The 16341-nt window shown below is 43.4% G+C and overlaps 1 protein-coding gene across 1 annotated transcript in view; it reads right to left on the bottom strand.

Annotated features, from left to right (window-relative positions):
• ACACA (acetyl-CoA carboxylase alpha) overlaps positions 1–16341 on the bottom strand; it is a 993014-nt gene that overhangs the window by 952331 nt on the left and 24342 nt on the right. Inside the window, exon 2 of the mRNA XM_040424192.1 lies at positions 846–1088. Coding sequence (XP_040280126.1) covers positions 846–1088 — 243 coding nt within the window. The remainder of the gene's footprint in view (positions 1–845; positions 1089–16341) is intronic.

Here is a 16341-nt window from a genome sequence, read left to right as displayed (position 1 = left end):
AATAACTCATGAAAGAATAAAGTTACGTTAAAACCAAGCACACCATTGTTTTTCTTGTGAAATTCCCAATAAGTTTGATGTGTCACATGACCCACTTCCTATTAATGAAACAAAAGTTGGATTCAAAATGGCCGACTTCAAAATGGCCACCATGGTCACCACCCATCTTGAAAAGTTTCCCCCCTCACATATACTAATGTGCCACAAACAGGAAGTTAATATCACCAACCATTCCCATTTTATTAAAGGTGTATCCATATAAAATGGCCCACCCTGTAGTTATGTCCAGCAGACATTAGCACATCACTAATGTCAGCCAGCTTAATACCCAATTTTCTGCCGACAGAAACCCTTTAATGGCAGCTGTATTAGCGGTCATTAAGGGGTTAACTACTGAAGGAGAGATACAGTATTGTTTTTCCAGCAACCTACATTTCATAGCAATTTCAATCAGCATCAATTAAAGAAGTTGTCTCAGAACTTGTCATCTATCCTGTGTCAGTGGGAGCCCGATGATTGGGACCACCAAATTACATTTGTAATCTTTTAGCGCAAAGGGGCTTGAATTGGGCAAAGGTGCCACACCCTGCAGAGTCACTACTATGTAGACAGCAGTCAGACCTAAGAGGTGCACAAACTTTTGCACAAACTGTGTAGTCCCTTCAAACAACTGATCGGCAAAGAGTACTGAGAGTCGGACCTCCATCCCCCATATCAATGTCCTATCCTAGGGATAGCCCATGAATATATCCTGATCCCAGAAAACCCTTTCATCTTTCCAAAGCTGAAGGCTCATGCTCTCAATGGGTCTGTAATTTAAACAAAATAGTATAGAGTGGACATACCGCATTTGCAATGCAAGGTTTTCTTGACAGCTTGATAATCCCATGTCAGAAATGGTGTCTGAGGATATAGAGGCTGGGGAAGATGATCGTTCCTTGTCTTCTAGAAGGTCACCTTTAAGCATGGAGCCAATTTCATCCTCAGAGTTATCCTCTGATACAGAGCCAATAATGAAGCGGGAATGGTGACTCAAATCCAGAGTTTTTAAGTTAGGTGTAGCTTCTTCCATTTTTTCTGTAGGACAGCTACATAAAGAAATACAAAGCATCCATTAGATCTGTTGTAAACATTATTATTCATAATGCAAGAAAAGAATTGTTGGAGGTTATACAGTACTTTAAAACTCAAAAGAGCTTGAAGTCAGGGCTGATCCAGACGACCATATGCGTTTTGCAGTCCGCAAAACACTGATACCAGCCATGTAGGCTACGCATTTTGCAGGCTGCACATGACCAGCCTACGATAGCAATGCCTATTCTTGTCCGCAAGAATAGGATATGCACTATCTTTTTTTGTGGGGCCACAGCACCGAAGTACAAGTGCTGTTCGCATAATTGCAGAACAGATGCAGACACAAAAATAAGGTAGCTACAGCAATTCTTATAACACTTAAAATTAATAAACTTTAATTGCATACCCTTAAAATAAATGGATGGATAGACAAACAGGACAATAATCACTAAGGGTCAACTCAGATAATTCCACAGCAAGCAACTATAAGGATACCAGGAGATATGGGGAGAACTGTCTCTATTAGCTCTCCCTGGTCTTTTGCTCAGCCCAGGGACGACCCCTAATGGTGGGGACTCCCTGTCCTCGAACCTGAACTGTTGAGATCCTAATACAGCCCTAGCACGGTGGTAAAGGGTTGATAAGTACTTAGATAGGTGCTTGCAAGTGGACAAATAAGATTAACAAAAAACAATAACAGTACATACACCCTCCCCTATAGAAATAAGGTCAATTGATGGACTATACATACAGCCCTAGTGCAGTGATAAAGCAGCTAACAATGTACACAGTACATCATTAAATAAACAAATATACGTCATTCATAATATTGCAACGCGTTTCCCACACTTTGTGGGATCATTAGGGGGTCAATAAACTTTGGGTACCGGATATCTATATTGATATAATGATATCCGTTATAATACATATGATATCTTGAGCGCCGGATACCTATAATAATATGATATCTGCTATTTGGGTGCCGGATACCAATAATGATATAATATCCGTTGTAAATATAATAATAGCAGAAAGATAATAGGGCGGCCATTTGTTGATGACAGACTCATTAGGCTTGAGAAAGGCTCTGGGTTTTGAGCCGAAACGTCGCCTCTTTGTGCCACTGTGGCTGAATAAATTTTGATTTGATTTTTTCTACTGGATGTGCTGTCCATTTCTAGATAGAGATATAGATATAGATATATATATATATATATATATATATATATATACGCATTTGGAAAGTCAGACACTTTCACATCTTGTTATGCTTCAGCCTTGTACTAAAACAAAAATTTAAGATTCTGCCCATCTATCTGCACCGTTAGAAATTTTTGCCAATCAAAAAGGAGAAAACAAAAATTTCACATGGACATAAGTATTAACCCTTTAAGGCCTGGAGGGGTGTGTGTGTGTGTGTGTGTGTGTGTGTGTGTGTGTGTGTGTTTCCCCCCCATTTTTGTTTTGCGCTCCTTGCTTTCCCAGAGCCATAACCTTATTATTTTTCTGTTCACATGAGGGCTTGTTTTTTGTGGGACAAATTGTACTTTCGAATACCACCATTTAATATTGCATATGATGTAGTGGGAAGCAGGGGTAAAAAGTAAAAAAAAAAAATTCCAGATGGGGTGAAATTGCAAAAAAATTACGACGTTTAATAAAACTGACCGGTTACTTTTATTCTACAGGTCAGTACGAATCCGGCGATACCTTATATGTATAGTTTCTCCTGCGTTTTGATAGCGATTAAAATTTTAAAATTAAAAACTGGGGGGGGGATTTGACCCCTATAACTTTTTTGTAATTATGTGTACGGAGCTGTATGGGACTCATTTTTTGCGGGGCGATCTGAACTTTTTTTTAAAAGCTTATTTTTCCATTTTCACAGAGAAGTAAACAATACATTGAATAGGGGAACAACCCCCTCAACACAATGTAACCTCAAACATCACATTCAATTGACAGGCAAAATGATAGGATTACATATATGATGCATATTCATGAATAGAGGACGTTAACACAATTCACATCTATCATAAAACAGATGTGGTCATAAAGCAGAGTTCTCATTATAACCTGTCCCCATTCACACACACACATTCATAACGACAGTGAGCTAGACATCTCTTAACTCCTCCAGCCCTAGCTTCATAAGTTAGCTTATACACTGAAAGCGTAGCGTTAATAAGCTGAATCCAATGAGACAGTGTTGGTTTTTTAGGGGGCTTCCAATTCAGCAGAATTGACTTCCTCGCATAAAACATTAGTAACCTATAAAGGATTTTAGCATGCTTAGATGGAACAATATCGTTGACAAGACCAAACAGGCTAACCTCAGGTGCCACAAATGCTGGGAGCCCCAGACGAGCATTAAGATACCCATTGACCTCCACCCAGAATTCAGCAATGACCGGACACTCCCATACCATGTGCAGAAAAGTCCCCTTGTCATTATTACATCTTGTACATATATCTGAAGTAAGTTTATGCATGCGTACCCATCTCACTGGGGTATAGTAGACTCTGTGTAACCATTTAGTCTGAATCAGCTGATCCCGTGCACAAATCACCGTCCCCTTCCAGGAGGCAGACAGCTCTTTCTCATGATAATCTTCCAATGCAGGAATATCAGCCTTCCACTTAAGAAAAGCCCTTGCCATTGGCGAGGGTCGGGAGGATAGAAGGAAACCATAGAAAGATGACACCATTTTGGTATGGACTGCCCGTCTGGCAATTTTCTCTACTGCACTGTATTCTAGCCTCAAAGGACCTGACCCAAACTGGCATTCGCATGCATGTCTCAGTTGAAAAAAATCTAAAAAGAGAGACGCTTGTGGTAAGTTGTATTCCGCCTGTAGGGCTGAGAATGTTTTAAACTCCCCCCCCCCCCCCCCCCTCCCCTCCTCATAGACTTGAGTGAGATACTTAATGCCTCTTCGCAGCCAGAACTCAAAGTTAAGCAGAGAATCTAGTTACGCCAGTTTGGGATTACCGCACAAAGGCATCACTGGGGATAATATATTGCTTTCCCCTCCATCCTCCTTCACCACCACAAAGGCATTCCATGCATTGATCACCCCCGCCATTAGTGTAGTGAAATGCTTCACCGGGTATTTCCCTGCTGTATACACTAAGTTGGTCATAGCCTCATAAGAGCCCATGAGGGCCGCCTCCAATACCACCGCCGGGTTATAAGGGTCTGCCTTAATCCACCAGACCGCATAGCTTAGTTGTGTCGCAATGTAATATAAATACATATCCGGAAGTGCCAGGCCACCTCTCTCATTCGTAGCTTTCAATGTATCCCTAGCTATGCGGGGAATGGACTTATTCCATAAAAAGGGCGTTAGTAAGCGATCTAGGGTTTGAAAACGGGATTTCAGCAGAGTCAAGGGGGCCGCCCTATATATGTATAGTAACTTAGGAAGAAGGATCATTTTAAATATATTGATGCGTCCTATTAGAGATAGCGGTAATGCCTCCCAAGCTTTCAGTTTTTGCGAGATGTATTTAACTACCGGATCTATATTCAAAGCAACAAATTGAGTGACATCTTTATGTATAACTATCCCCAGGTACGTGAAGTTATTCACCACCTGAAGTGATGACCTGGATGAAACGCTCTGAGGGGGAAACTCATCAACCAAATATAGTACCGATTTGGCCCAATTGACCTGTAGTCCCGAAAACGTTCCATACAGGTCCACTATCTCTAACAAAGCATCCAGGGAATGGCCTACATCTCCTAAGTATATCAGCATGTCGTCTGCATAGAGCAAGATCTTTTCGGTTATACCTGCAACATCCCACCCTTGTATTCTATTATTACCTGCTATATACACAGATAGTGGTTCCATCACTAAAGCAAACAGAAGGGGTGACAGAGGACACCCCTGTCTGGTGCCTCTTTTCAGCGCGAACGACAAATACCCATTGACTCTTACCCTAGCCATCGGTTGTAAATATAGCAGATGTAACCACTGGAGGAAGTTTTTAGGAATCCCCATTTTTTTTTAGGACTTCCCACATAGACCCCCACTCCACCGAATCAAATGCCTTCTCGTTGTCCAACGAGGCGATTGCTCTGTTGCCAGCCCTGTCATGCGTGATTTCTAAGTTTGTAAAAAGACGTCTCAGATTTATGTCCGTTGTTTTCCCGGGCATGAAGCCGGATTGATCCATGCCCACTACAGATGAAATGATGGATGACAATCTGCTAGCTAGCACTTTAGCCAATAACTTAGCGTCTGAATTTATCAATGATATGGGCCTATATGTGCCACACTGATCCGGAGGCTTCCCCGCTTTGTGTATGACCACTATAGTAGCTTCATGAAAGGATGCAGGCAAGGCCCCACCTTCCAGAGCATACATAAATAGTTTGCTGAGCCTCTGACTCACTTCCTCAATCTGAAAGTTGTACCACTCCACAAGGAAGCCATCCGGACCAGGAGTCTTTCCTTTTGCCATGGACACTATTGGATGCTGAATCTCTTGTGGGACTATGGGGCCATCTAATAATTGCTTCTCCGAATTTGCTAGCTTAGTCACAGGGATAGCATCCAGAAAAAGCGCTATCTCCTCTGCAGACTTGGTAGCTTTAGAAGATTATAAGAAGGAGTAGTAACTAGCGAACTGATCACATATCTCTTCTGGTACAGTGTAAAGTACACCCTGTTCGTCCCTAATGGCTGGTACTACTGTTTGTGGGGCTTCTGTTGTAGCTAGATATGCCAAAAGTTCTCCCACTCCTATCCCCCTCAGTAAATATGTTCTGCTTCTGAACCAGGAGACGTTTCTGCGTGAATTCTGTCAAATATAGAGTGTACCGCCTTTGAGCTGCAAGCCAAAGTGATTGATGCTCCGGCGTGGGGTCCTCTATATATACACTCTTTCCGCAAGATCTAACTTTTCCTCTAATTTCACCCGTGAGGAGAGCAGTTCCGTTCTATGTGTTGCTATTGCCGTATTAGTACACCTCTTAAGACTGCCTTACTTGCGTCCCATACCACCAGTGGATTGGAGGAGCCCTCATTAACTTCCCAATATTCTGAGGTAGCTTCCTTACACGCCACTCCCACAGGAAGAGCATCTAACCATTTCGGGTTCAACCGCCAAGTGGAGCGCGGCCTATCGCTTGGTAACGTAAGGATTATCTGCAGGGGGGCATGATCTGAGATACCTCTCGGCAGATAATCAGCAGCTTTCACCCACATAAGCCCCGCCTGATTTGTAAAGGCCAAATCAATACGGGACAATGAGTTGACACGAGTATTGCTTTGTATTAGGGTGAAGATCCCTCCATATCTCTGTCAACAGGTGTGCTTGCGTCCAATGTAATAGTGCGGGATTATGCCTGGGAGAAGGCCTAAGTCTATCAAGAGTACTATCCAGCGTGGCCTTAAAATCTCCCAGTATAAACAAGGGAACAGCAGGAAGAACAACCACTCTAGCCATAATTTGGTCAACTACCTCCCTCTCAAATGGTAGGGGCACATAAATACCTACTATTAGGACCTCGCAGCCTCTAATATTGGCCTGCAGGAGTACATATTTCCCAGCCGGATCACGGTGCACGGACATCAGCTGAAACGGAAGAGTCTTACTGACCAGTATAGATACTCCTCTAGCGTAGTTAGAGTAGGTCGCATGCTACACATGTCCCACCCACGGTCTTCTAACCGCCAGCAACTTTTGGCCGCTAAGATGAGTTTCCTGAAAAAGAACATCCGGGTTAAAATTTCTTAATGTAATTAAACACTAACGCTCTTTTGACTTTGTCATTCAGCCCCCGGACATTCCAGGAAATTAACTTGCATACAGCCATTGTTGGTCAAGAGATACAACCTTTCCTCCTCCGGCTCCTTCAGCATCACTGCCCCATTCACACACACACATTCCAACCTGTAATTAGAGTAGAACTTCCCACCCTACACCCACCCTGCCCAGACATCCCCAACTTGTCTAAGCTTCCATATCCCTAACCAACTAATCCTTTTAGTGTAAACTAAGGAAGCTCAGTCTGCCCAATTATACTAGGACATAATACAAGATCTAAGTCCCTCTTTATAGCTTAACTATCTTATCCTGGTATCGGCATGTAGAGTCATATCTGTCCGGCGGCAACTGCAGTATTCTGCAAGACCAGATCGATATAATCAGAGCCCCACTAGGAGAGTAGGACACTTGCAGCAGTCCTCTGCGATTTCAGTCCTTCTCTTCATCTCGGACGCGGTCAATCAATCCAGTCAGCCGCTTCCTCCGGAGTCTGGAAAAATCTGTCTGTCACCCTCTTGGATTCTCAGCTTGGCCGGGTATATCATTGCGTACTTGATTTCCAGCTCCCGTAAACGGGTCTGGGCATTTGAGAACTGACACCGTTGTTTCTGGACCTCAGCTGTGAAAATCAGGGTAGAAAGATAACTTCGCATTTTCAATTTGAATGCCCTTCTTTTGTCTGGCAGCCGCCAGAATAGCATCCCGATCTCTGTAGTTTAATATCTTCATTATGAAAGGCCTGGGAGCAGGTAGTGGTCTCGTAGGAATCTTGTGGGCCCTCTCCACTACAAAACTAGAGGACAGTACAACTGGACATAATATGGTGCGACTCAAATGCTCAGCATATGCCTCTGGAGCAGAACCTTACACCCTTTCAGGTAGTCCCAGGATTCTGACATTATTTCTCCTATTACGGTTTTCCGCATCCTCTACTCTGGCGAGCAAGATCTTCACCTGTTGTTGCAGGTTTCTGGTCGTCTCAGACATAGTATGTGCAGAGTCCTCCACATCTCCCAGACGGCGTTCCACCTCTTTAGTGCGGTCTCTCATTTTATCCATATCATGGCGTAAACAATTAATGTCACTCTGTAAGTGATCAATCTTAGTTGTCAGAGCCGCCTGACATGCAGCAATGGCAGTCATTATCTTGTCAGTTTGAAGCTCAGCACTCGCAGCACCACTCTAGTTCAGATCCATCTCAGTCTGGCTCATGTTGTCTACCACTTCTTTTGCTGGTGTAGAACACGCAGATGCCACAGTTTTGCGGCCGATAAGTGGGGATGATAAGCGACTTCTGAGGTTCGCAGTTTCAGGAGAGGGCGGTATAGACTAACTATTAAAACTTCAGATGGAGTTTTGCAGCATTCACTAGTGATAATCACACCACAGAAGGGGGTATGGGCAGCAATGCAACTCTTTAGCCTTATTTGTGGAGTGATATCAGGTGGCAGAGTTTCCCTTACAGGAGAGTGTCTTCACAGATGGACGACCGTTGAGGCTTCTCAGCCTGTGTCACAGTGCCCAATATGCTGACTGGGCTCTAGGCCCTTTACTGCACCAGCCTCCACCGGCAATTATGTAGAGCCCCCTCGTACCTCTTCAGGGGTTAATTTCTGTCCCATTCCTTGTATGCTGCCACGTGTTATGCCGCGGTCCAGGGAGAGAGATGTCTTCCCCCACAGGAGACTCTCCTGATCCTCAGCAGAAGCGTCCGCCTCTCGCCACCGCCGAGTATCTCCGGCTCCAGCGCCTGTGATTGAACCCACCGCTGGTAAGATGTCGGCTCTCCGTGTCAGCGCCGATGGCTGCGCTTCTCAGGCTGCCCTCTCCCTTCCCAAGATGGCCACCCTCTGCACAAGGTAAGAGGCAGTTCTCCTCCACTCAAGTCACTATACTTCAGAAACACCACCACACTCCCGAATTACCGCACCGGATGGTTCTTCAGTGCCCCACACCACTAATACACCCTTTCAGGGTTTTCCAAACTAGTTAAACTGAAGGATTCGGTCAGGATGGCAGTGGAGCTCAAGCAGCGCACATCTCCACTCCATACCCGGCAGACCACGCCCCCGCGATATGAACTTTACATTGATACCATTCGGAGGTATGACTTTTTATTTGATATTTTTGTAAAAAAAAAAAAAATGAAGCGACCAAAAACGTGGAATCAGACATTTGAACGCTTTTTTCTGTTTTGCCGTTTGCCATATGGGGAATATATTTTTTATACTATGGGCATATTTCGCACATCTTTTATTTTGTGGAAATGGGGGCGATTCAAAATTATTATTTTTTTATTACACTTTTTTATAGTTCCCATAGGGAACTATAACATGCAATCATTAGATTTCCATTATCATAGACTTCAAAGCACTTGCATTGGAATCTATGATGATTTTACTATTTTCCTATGGAGCCCTATTACAGGCAAGGGCTCCATAGGAAATACTATGCAGCAGCCTCCTGTCATTCATAAAGGCAGGGGCTGCTGCATACACGCTCCGGCTCCTCCGATCGCCACACAGGGGAGCCGGAGCACAACCGAAAGTGCGCACTGTGGCAGGAGCGGGCCGTGGCAGGAGCGGGCGCCATCTTTAAACACCCGCCTAGCGCCGTACATATACGGTGCTGGGTGTGAAGGGGTTAAGACCCTTTTCTACGACACTTGAAATTTAGCTCTGGGCCTCCCATTTCTCTTGATCATAAGTACATCTCGATGGGAAATCACCTGTGGTAAAGTCAGTTGATTGGACTTGTTTTGGAAAGATATACCCCTGTCTATATAAAAGGTCTCACAGCTGGGAAAGCACATCTGAACAAGGGTTATTTCGATACCCCTTAGGGGCTAGAACCTGGGATCTTTTAATCCCTTGTCTATTCACTCTAATAGAGCTCAATTAGGGTGAATAGGACTTCACACTTTCCCTGCTGCCCTTCGCTTTGTTCACACAGAAGCAGGGAGCTTACCATGACAGCTAGGGATTCAGTAGCATCCTGGCTGCCATGGTAACCAATCAGAGCCCCGCGATTAAACTGCTGGGGCTCTGATAACTGCAACCAATGAGGAGGAGGGGACCCTGTGGCCACTGCCACCAATGAATTTAATACTGAAGGAGAAGGGGGGGGGGGGGGAGAAGGTGCACGCCACCAATGATAACCAAATTACGTACCGGTAATTCCCTTTTCATGAATCCTCCATGACGGCATACCATGAGAGATGACCCGCCTCCAACCAGGTAGGGACAGGAAGTATAAATTTGACTCTCCTCCGGCTCCTCCTCAGTGTCTTTCTGGATCGACAGCCTAGAGAGTGTTCTTTCGAATCTTTTCATTTATACCTTTTTTTTTTGCACACCATCACCTATGTGTAGAACTATCATATTCTTACGAATGTGTAATTATATATATATATATATATATATACACATACATACATACATACATACATACACACACACACACACACAGTTGCAAGAAAAAGTATGTGAACCCTTTGGAATGATGTGGATTTCTGCACAAATTGGTCATAAAATGTGATCTGATCTTCATCTAAGTCACAACAATAGACAATCACAGTCTGCTTAAACTAATAACACAAAAAGAATTAAATGTTACCATGTTTTTATTGAAAAGTATGTGAACCCTTGGATTTAATAACTGGTTGAACCTCCTTTGGCAGCAATAACTTCAACCAAATGTTTCCTGTAGTTGCAGATCAGACGTGCACAACGGTCAGGAGTAATTCTTGACCATTCCTCTTTACAGAACTGTTTCAGTTCAGCAATATTCTTGGGATGTCTGGTGTAAATCGCTTTCTTGAGGTCATGCCACAGCATCTCAATCGGGTTGAGGTCAGGACTCTGAATGGGCCACTACAGAAGGCATATTTTCTTCTGTTTAAGCCATTCTGTTGTTGATTTATTTCTATGCTTTGGGTCGTTGTCCTGTTGCAACACCCATCCTCTGTTGAGCTTCTGTCATGGTCTTACCTGCTTGCTGCTCTCCTTCGTTTGACATGTGCTGGCGGCCATCTTGGTTTCTGGGTTTCTTGTAGCCTTCCACCCTGCGGCTCCTCCTTCCCCTGGGAGGAGCTGGATGCCTAGCTCATATATATAGGAGGTCTGTGGCTTCAGTTCCTTGCTTGGTCCTCTTGTGTTCACATGCTTCTAAGACTGCTGCTGCTTCTGGTTCCTGATCCTGGCTTCGTCTGACTACCTGCTGGTTCCTGATCCTGGCTTCGTCTGACTACCCTGCTGGTTCCTGATCCTGGCTTCGTCTGACTACCCTGCTGGTTCCTGATCCTGGCTTCGTCTGACTACCCTTCTGGTTCCTGACCTCTGGCTTCGCAAAGACTCTGCTCGGTTTCACCATCCGTTTGGACTTTTGCTTTACAGCTTTATTTTCAATAAAGCCTTCTTATTTTCACTTATCTCTTGTTGTACGTCTGGTTCATGGTTCCGTGACAGCTTCAGCTGGTAAACAGAAGGCCTTAAGTTCTCCTGCAAAATGTCTTGATAAACTTGGGAATTCATTTTTCCTTCGATGATAGCAATCTGTCCAGGCCCTGACGCATCAAAGCAGCCCCAAACCATGATGCCCCCACCACCATAATTCACAGTTGGGATGAGGTTTTGATGTTAGTGTGCTGTGCCTCTTTTTCTCCACACATAGTGTTGTGTGTTTCTTCAAACAGCTCAACTTTGGTTTCATCGGTCCACAGAATATTTTGCCAGTACTGCTGTGGAACATCCAGGTGCTCTTGTGCAAACTGTAAACGTGCAGCAATGTATTTTTTGGACAGCAGTGGCTTCCTCTGTGGTATCCTCCCAGGAAATCCATTCTTGTTTAATGTTTTACGTTTCGTAGATTCGCTAACAGGATTGTTAGCATATGCCAGAGACTTTTGTAAGTCTTTAGCTGATACTCTGGGATTCTTCTTCACCTCATTGAGAAGTCTGCGCTGTGCTCTTGCAGTCATCTTTACAGGACGGCCACTCCTAGGGAGAGTACCAGCAGTGCTGAACTTCCTCCATTTATAGACAATTTGTCTTACCATGGACTGATGAACAGCAAGGCTTTTGGAGATACTTTTATAACTCTTTCCAGCTTTATGCAAAGTCAACAATTCTTAATCGTAGGTCTTCTGAGAGCTCTTTTGTGCGAGGCATCATTCACATAAGGCAATGCTTCTTGTGAAAAGCAAACCCAGAACTGGTGTGTGTTTTTTAAAGGGCAGGGCAGCTGTAACCAATACCTCCAATCTCATCTCATTGATTGGACTCCAGTTGGCTGACACCTCACTCCAATTAGCTCTTGGAGATGTCATTAGTCTAGGGGTTCACATACTTTTTCCACCTGTACTGTGAATGTTTACATGGTGTGTTCAATAAAAACATGGTAACATTTAATTCTTTGTGTGTTATTAGTTTAAGCAGACTGTGATAGTCTATTGTTGTGACTTAGATGAAGATCAGATCACATTTTATGACCAATTTGTGCAGAAATCCATATCATTCCAAAGGGTTCACATACTTTTTCTTGCAACTGTATATATATATTTATTTTTTGGGGTGGGAAACCCCTATGCAGTCATGGAGGATTCATGAAAAGGGAATTACCGGTACGTAATTTGGTTTTTCCCTTTCATCCTCCATGACGGCATACCATGAGATATAACATATTAAACAACTAGGGGGGGATTATAGCTTGAAGAACTTTCCTCCTAAAGGCTAGATCTTGACCTGCCTAACATGGACTCTGTAATGTTTGATTAACGTATTAGGGCTAGACCAAGTGGCCGCCCTACAGATCTGCTCTAGTGAAGCGTTAGCCCTTTCTGCCCAAGAGGCAGAAACTGATCTTGTAGAATGTACTGTAAAGGCTTCAGGAGGCGATTTTTCTAGCGCTTTATATGATTCGGAAATCGCAGTTTTAATCCATCTGGAAACAGTATTTTTTGTCGCTCTCTGCCCTTTATTTGTGCCAAGAAACTGAACAAATAAGGAGTCCGTCTTTCTGAAGTCCTTCGTGGCTTCTAAATATATTAGAACTGCTCTGCGTACGTCCAATTTATGAAACCTCTCCTTCTGTTTTCGGGTTGTCACAAAACGAGGGAACCAATATTTCTTCTTGCCTGTGGAAATTAGACACAACTTTGGGAAGGAAGGAGTTATCCAAATTTAAACGTAATTCTATCTGAAGAAATGACACAGAAAAGCTCATTAATCTTCAGGGCCTGGATTTCACTAACCCTGCGGGCTGACGTAATTGCCACTAAGAACAGGGTTTTTAGTGTTATATATTTTATAGAGACAGATAAGGGTTCAAAAGGACTTTCTATTAAGCCTGATAAAACTACATTGAGATCCCAGGGGGGAGTCATGGCTTTCAATGATGGTCTCAGTCTGTCTGCCCCTTTAAGGAATCTGATAACCCAAGCATGATTAGCAATTTTTTCATCAAAAAACTGCACTAAGAGCAGATACGTGAACCCTTAGTGTATTGGGACGAAGACCTTTCTCCAGCCCAGATTGTAAAAAACCTAGAACTGAAAGGACTGAAAATTTTTCAGGGGATACTTTCTCTTTTATACACCAGGTATTAAAAGTTCTCCATACTTTATTATAGATTTTTGAGGTTATATCCTTTCTGCTAGCCGACATAGTATTGATGACGGGATCTGACAGGCCTCTAGCTTTTAAAATCAACCTTTCAGGTTCCAGGCTGCTAAATGCAGCCTTTCCACCTCGGGATGGGTAACTGGTCCCTGCGACAACAAATCCTGATCCCAAGGAAGGATCCATGGACTTTGGATGGACATGATCTTTAATAGTGGAAACCATGATTTCTTGGGCCATAAAGTATCAGAATAACGTGAGCCCTGTCTTGCCTTATCTTCTTTATCACTCGAGAAATTAGTTGCAGAGGAGGGAAGGCGTAAGCCAGATGGAAATTCCATTTTATTGAAAAGGCATCTATCCCTTCGCTTCCGTCTCTTGGATTGAGGGAAAGGAAGCGACCTACTTTTGCGTTTGTGGCTGACGCAAAGAGGTCTATCTGGGGAACCTCCCATTTTTTGGTTATTTGGAGTTTAAAGAAACAAGTTTTTCACCATTCTGTTTGATATATCTTGACCCTGCTTAGGAAGTCTGCTTTTACGTTTAAGCTTCCTTTTAAATGGACTGCTGAAAGGGATCTTATATTTCCTTCTGCCCAGGAAAAAATCTTTTCTGTTATTTGGCTCAGACATTGGCTCCTTGTTCCACCTTGATGGTTTAAATATGCCACCACTGTTGTGTTGTCTGATCTTATTTGGACATCTTTTCCCTTCTATATATTGACTCGCCACTTTTATAGTCTCCCAAACTGCCATCAATTCCTTTTGGTTTGAGGACAAAGTCTTTTGGTGGTCTCCCCAGGCCCCTTGGAAATAGTGATGAGAGTAATGCGCTCCCCACCCCCAAGGACTTGCATCTGTTGTGACCAACAACCTGTTCTTCCAAATTCCACAGAATTCCCTGGCATAGGTGATTTACTTGTTTCCACCACAGAAGAGACTGGTTTACTGCAAAGGGAATCAGAACTGTTTGTTCCAATGAACTCTGGTTCTGTCCCCCAGCAGGTTAATACCCAGTGTTGCAGAGTTCGAGAGTGAACTGAGCCCACTTTACCAAGAGGTTAAAGTCCCTAGTAGTCTCATAGCCTCTCGTATTGAACAAGATGGATGACTTTGAAACCCTGAGACTTTTTTCTACCACTCCCGAAACTTTTTGCTCTGTAAGTGACGTCCTCTGACGAGTGGTGTCCAGGGAGAGGCCCAAGAAAATTATTTCCTGGGACGGGACTGGCTTTGATTTTTCCCAATTTATTAGCCATCCCGCTAGATACAGCGTCTGGCAGGTCACTAAGAGATTTTTCTCCAGTGACTGTCTTGTCTCCCCTACTATCAGTAGATCGTCTAGATAAGGAACAATCAGGATGTTTCTTCTTCTCAAGTGGGCCACCAGCTCCAGCATCACCTTTGTGAAGACTCTTGGGGCCGAAGTTATTCCAAAGGGTAATACCTGGAACTGTAAGTGGAGCAGATCTTTCCCCACATAGACCACTATCCACAGGAATTTTTGAGACTGTTTGCATACCGGAATATGGTAGTATGCGTCTCTTAATCTATGGAGGCCAAGGAAGTCTCCACTTTTTTTAGCAGATTCACGGTTGATCTTATTGTTTCCATTTTGAATTTGTTGTATTGTATTTACTTGTTCAAGTTTTTTAGGTTTATTATTAACCAATATTTCCAGTCTGTTTTTTTTAACTAGAAAAACGGTTAAATAATATCCCTGACCTTTTTGAGAATGGGGAACCGTAACTATGGCTTTTTGAGCTAGTAGCTTCCGAATCCCTTCTTCCAGATTTGTTTGAAGAACGGTAGTTTTTTGAATTGGAGTTACCCTGAAAATATTTGAGGGAGGAGGAAGACTGAAAACTATTTTGTAGCCTTCTGATATTATATTTAAGACCCAAGGGTTTTATTGTAATCTTTTCCCAATAGTCTAGAAAAAAAACTTAATCTCCCTCCTACTGAGCACTGGCGTCATTGCTTTGACGGTTCCGTATTCTTTGTAGAGAACAAGTATCCTCTACTCTTCTGGTTTCTTCCCCTTGACCAGCTCGAATCCCTATTCGTTATCTTTACTTGAAAGGCGGTCCCTTTTTAACCCTCCGAAAGGGAAATTTCCTTTTCCCGGAGTCCCTGGGAAAGGTTTTCTTTGAGTCGGAAGCCTTTTCTAGGATGGATTCTAAATCTTCCCCAAACAACAAATTACCATGAAAAGGCAAGGTACATAACTTTAGTTTTGAACTGCCCTCTCCCGACCAAGACTTTAACCAGAGGGACCTTCTTGCCACGACCGCTAACCCAGATGCCTTTGCAGCCATCCTGACTGATTCCGCAGTGGAGTCCGATAGGAAATCCACAGCTTTAATTAAGAGCGGAAAGGAATCTTTTAGACCATCATATGAATTTCCGCTTTTCAGTAAGGATTTCTAACTGCGTGAGCCATTTCTTTAGTGATCTGGATACTGATGTTGCAGCTAGGTTTAGTTTAAACAGGGCCGCACAAGCTTCCCATGTTTTTTTGAGGGTTTGATCTGTCTTTATCCATGGGGTCCCTTAATGATCCCATATCCTCAAATGGTAAGGCGTTTGGACCTTTCACTAATTTAGATAGGGAAACGTCTATTTTAGGACAAGTTGTTAAAAGGGCCTCATCTTCACTAGAAAAAGGGAGCAGTCGCCTTATTGTCTTAGGAATGAACAATTTCCTATCCGGGGATCTCCATTCCCTTTTAATTAGATTGTGCATATTTTTATGTACCGGAAAGCCTCGGTTAGACCTCTGCTCAAATCCACTGAACATCTCGTCATGGACTGATCTGCGGACCTTTTCCTCAGAAAGATCCATAGTGGCCCTAACCACTAACAGATACTGC

This window comes from Bufo bufo, chromosome 3 (genome assembly GCF_905171765.1).
Source record: "Bufo bufo chromosome 3, aBufBuf1.1, whole genome shotgun sequence".
Lineage (NCBI taxonomy): Eukaryota > Metazoa > Chordata > Amphibia > Anura > Bufonidae > Bufo > Bufo bufo.
Note: the sequence above shows the minus strand (reverse complement) of the source record. Positions and strands in the feature narration are given on the sequence as shown.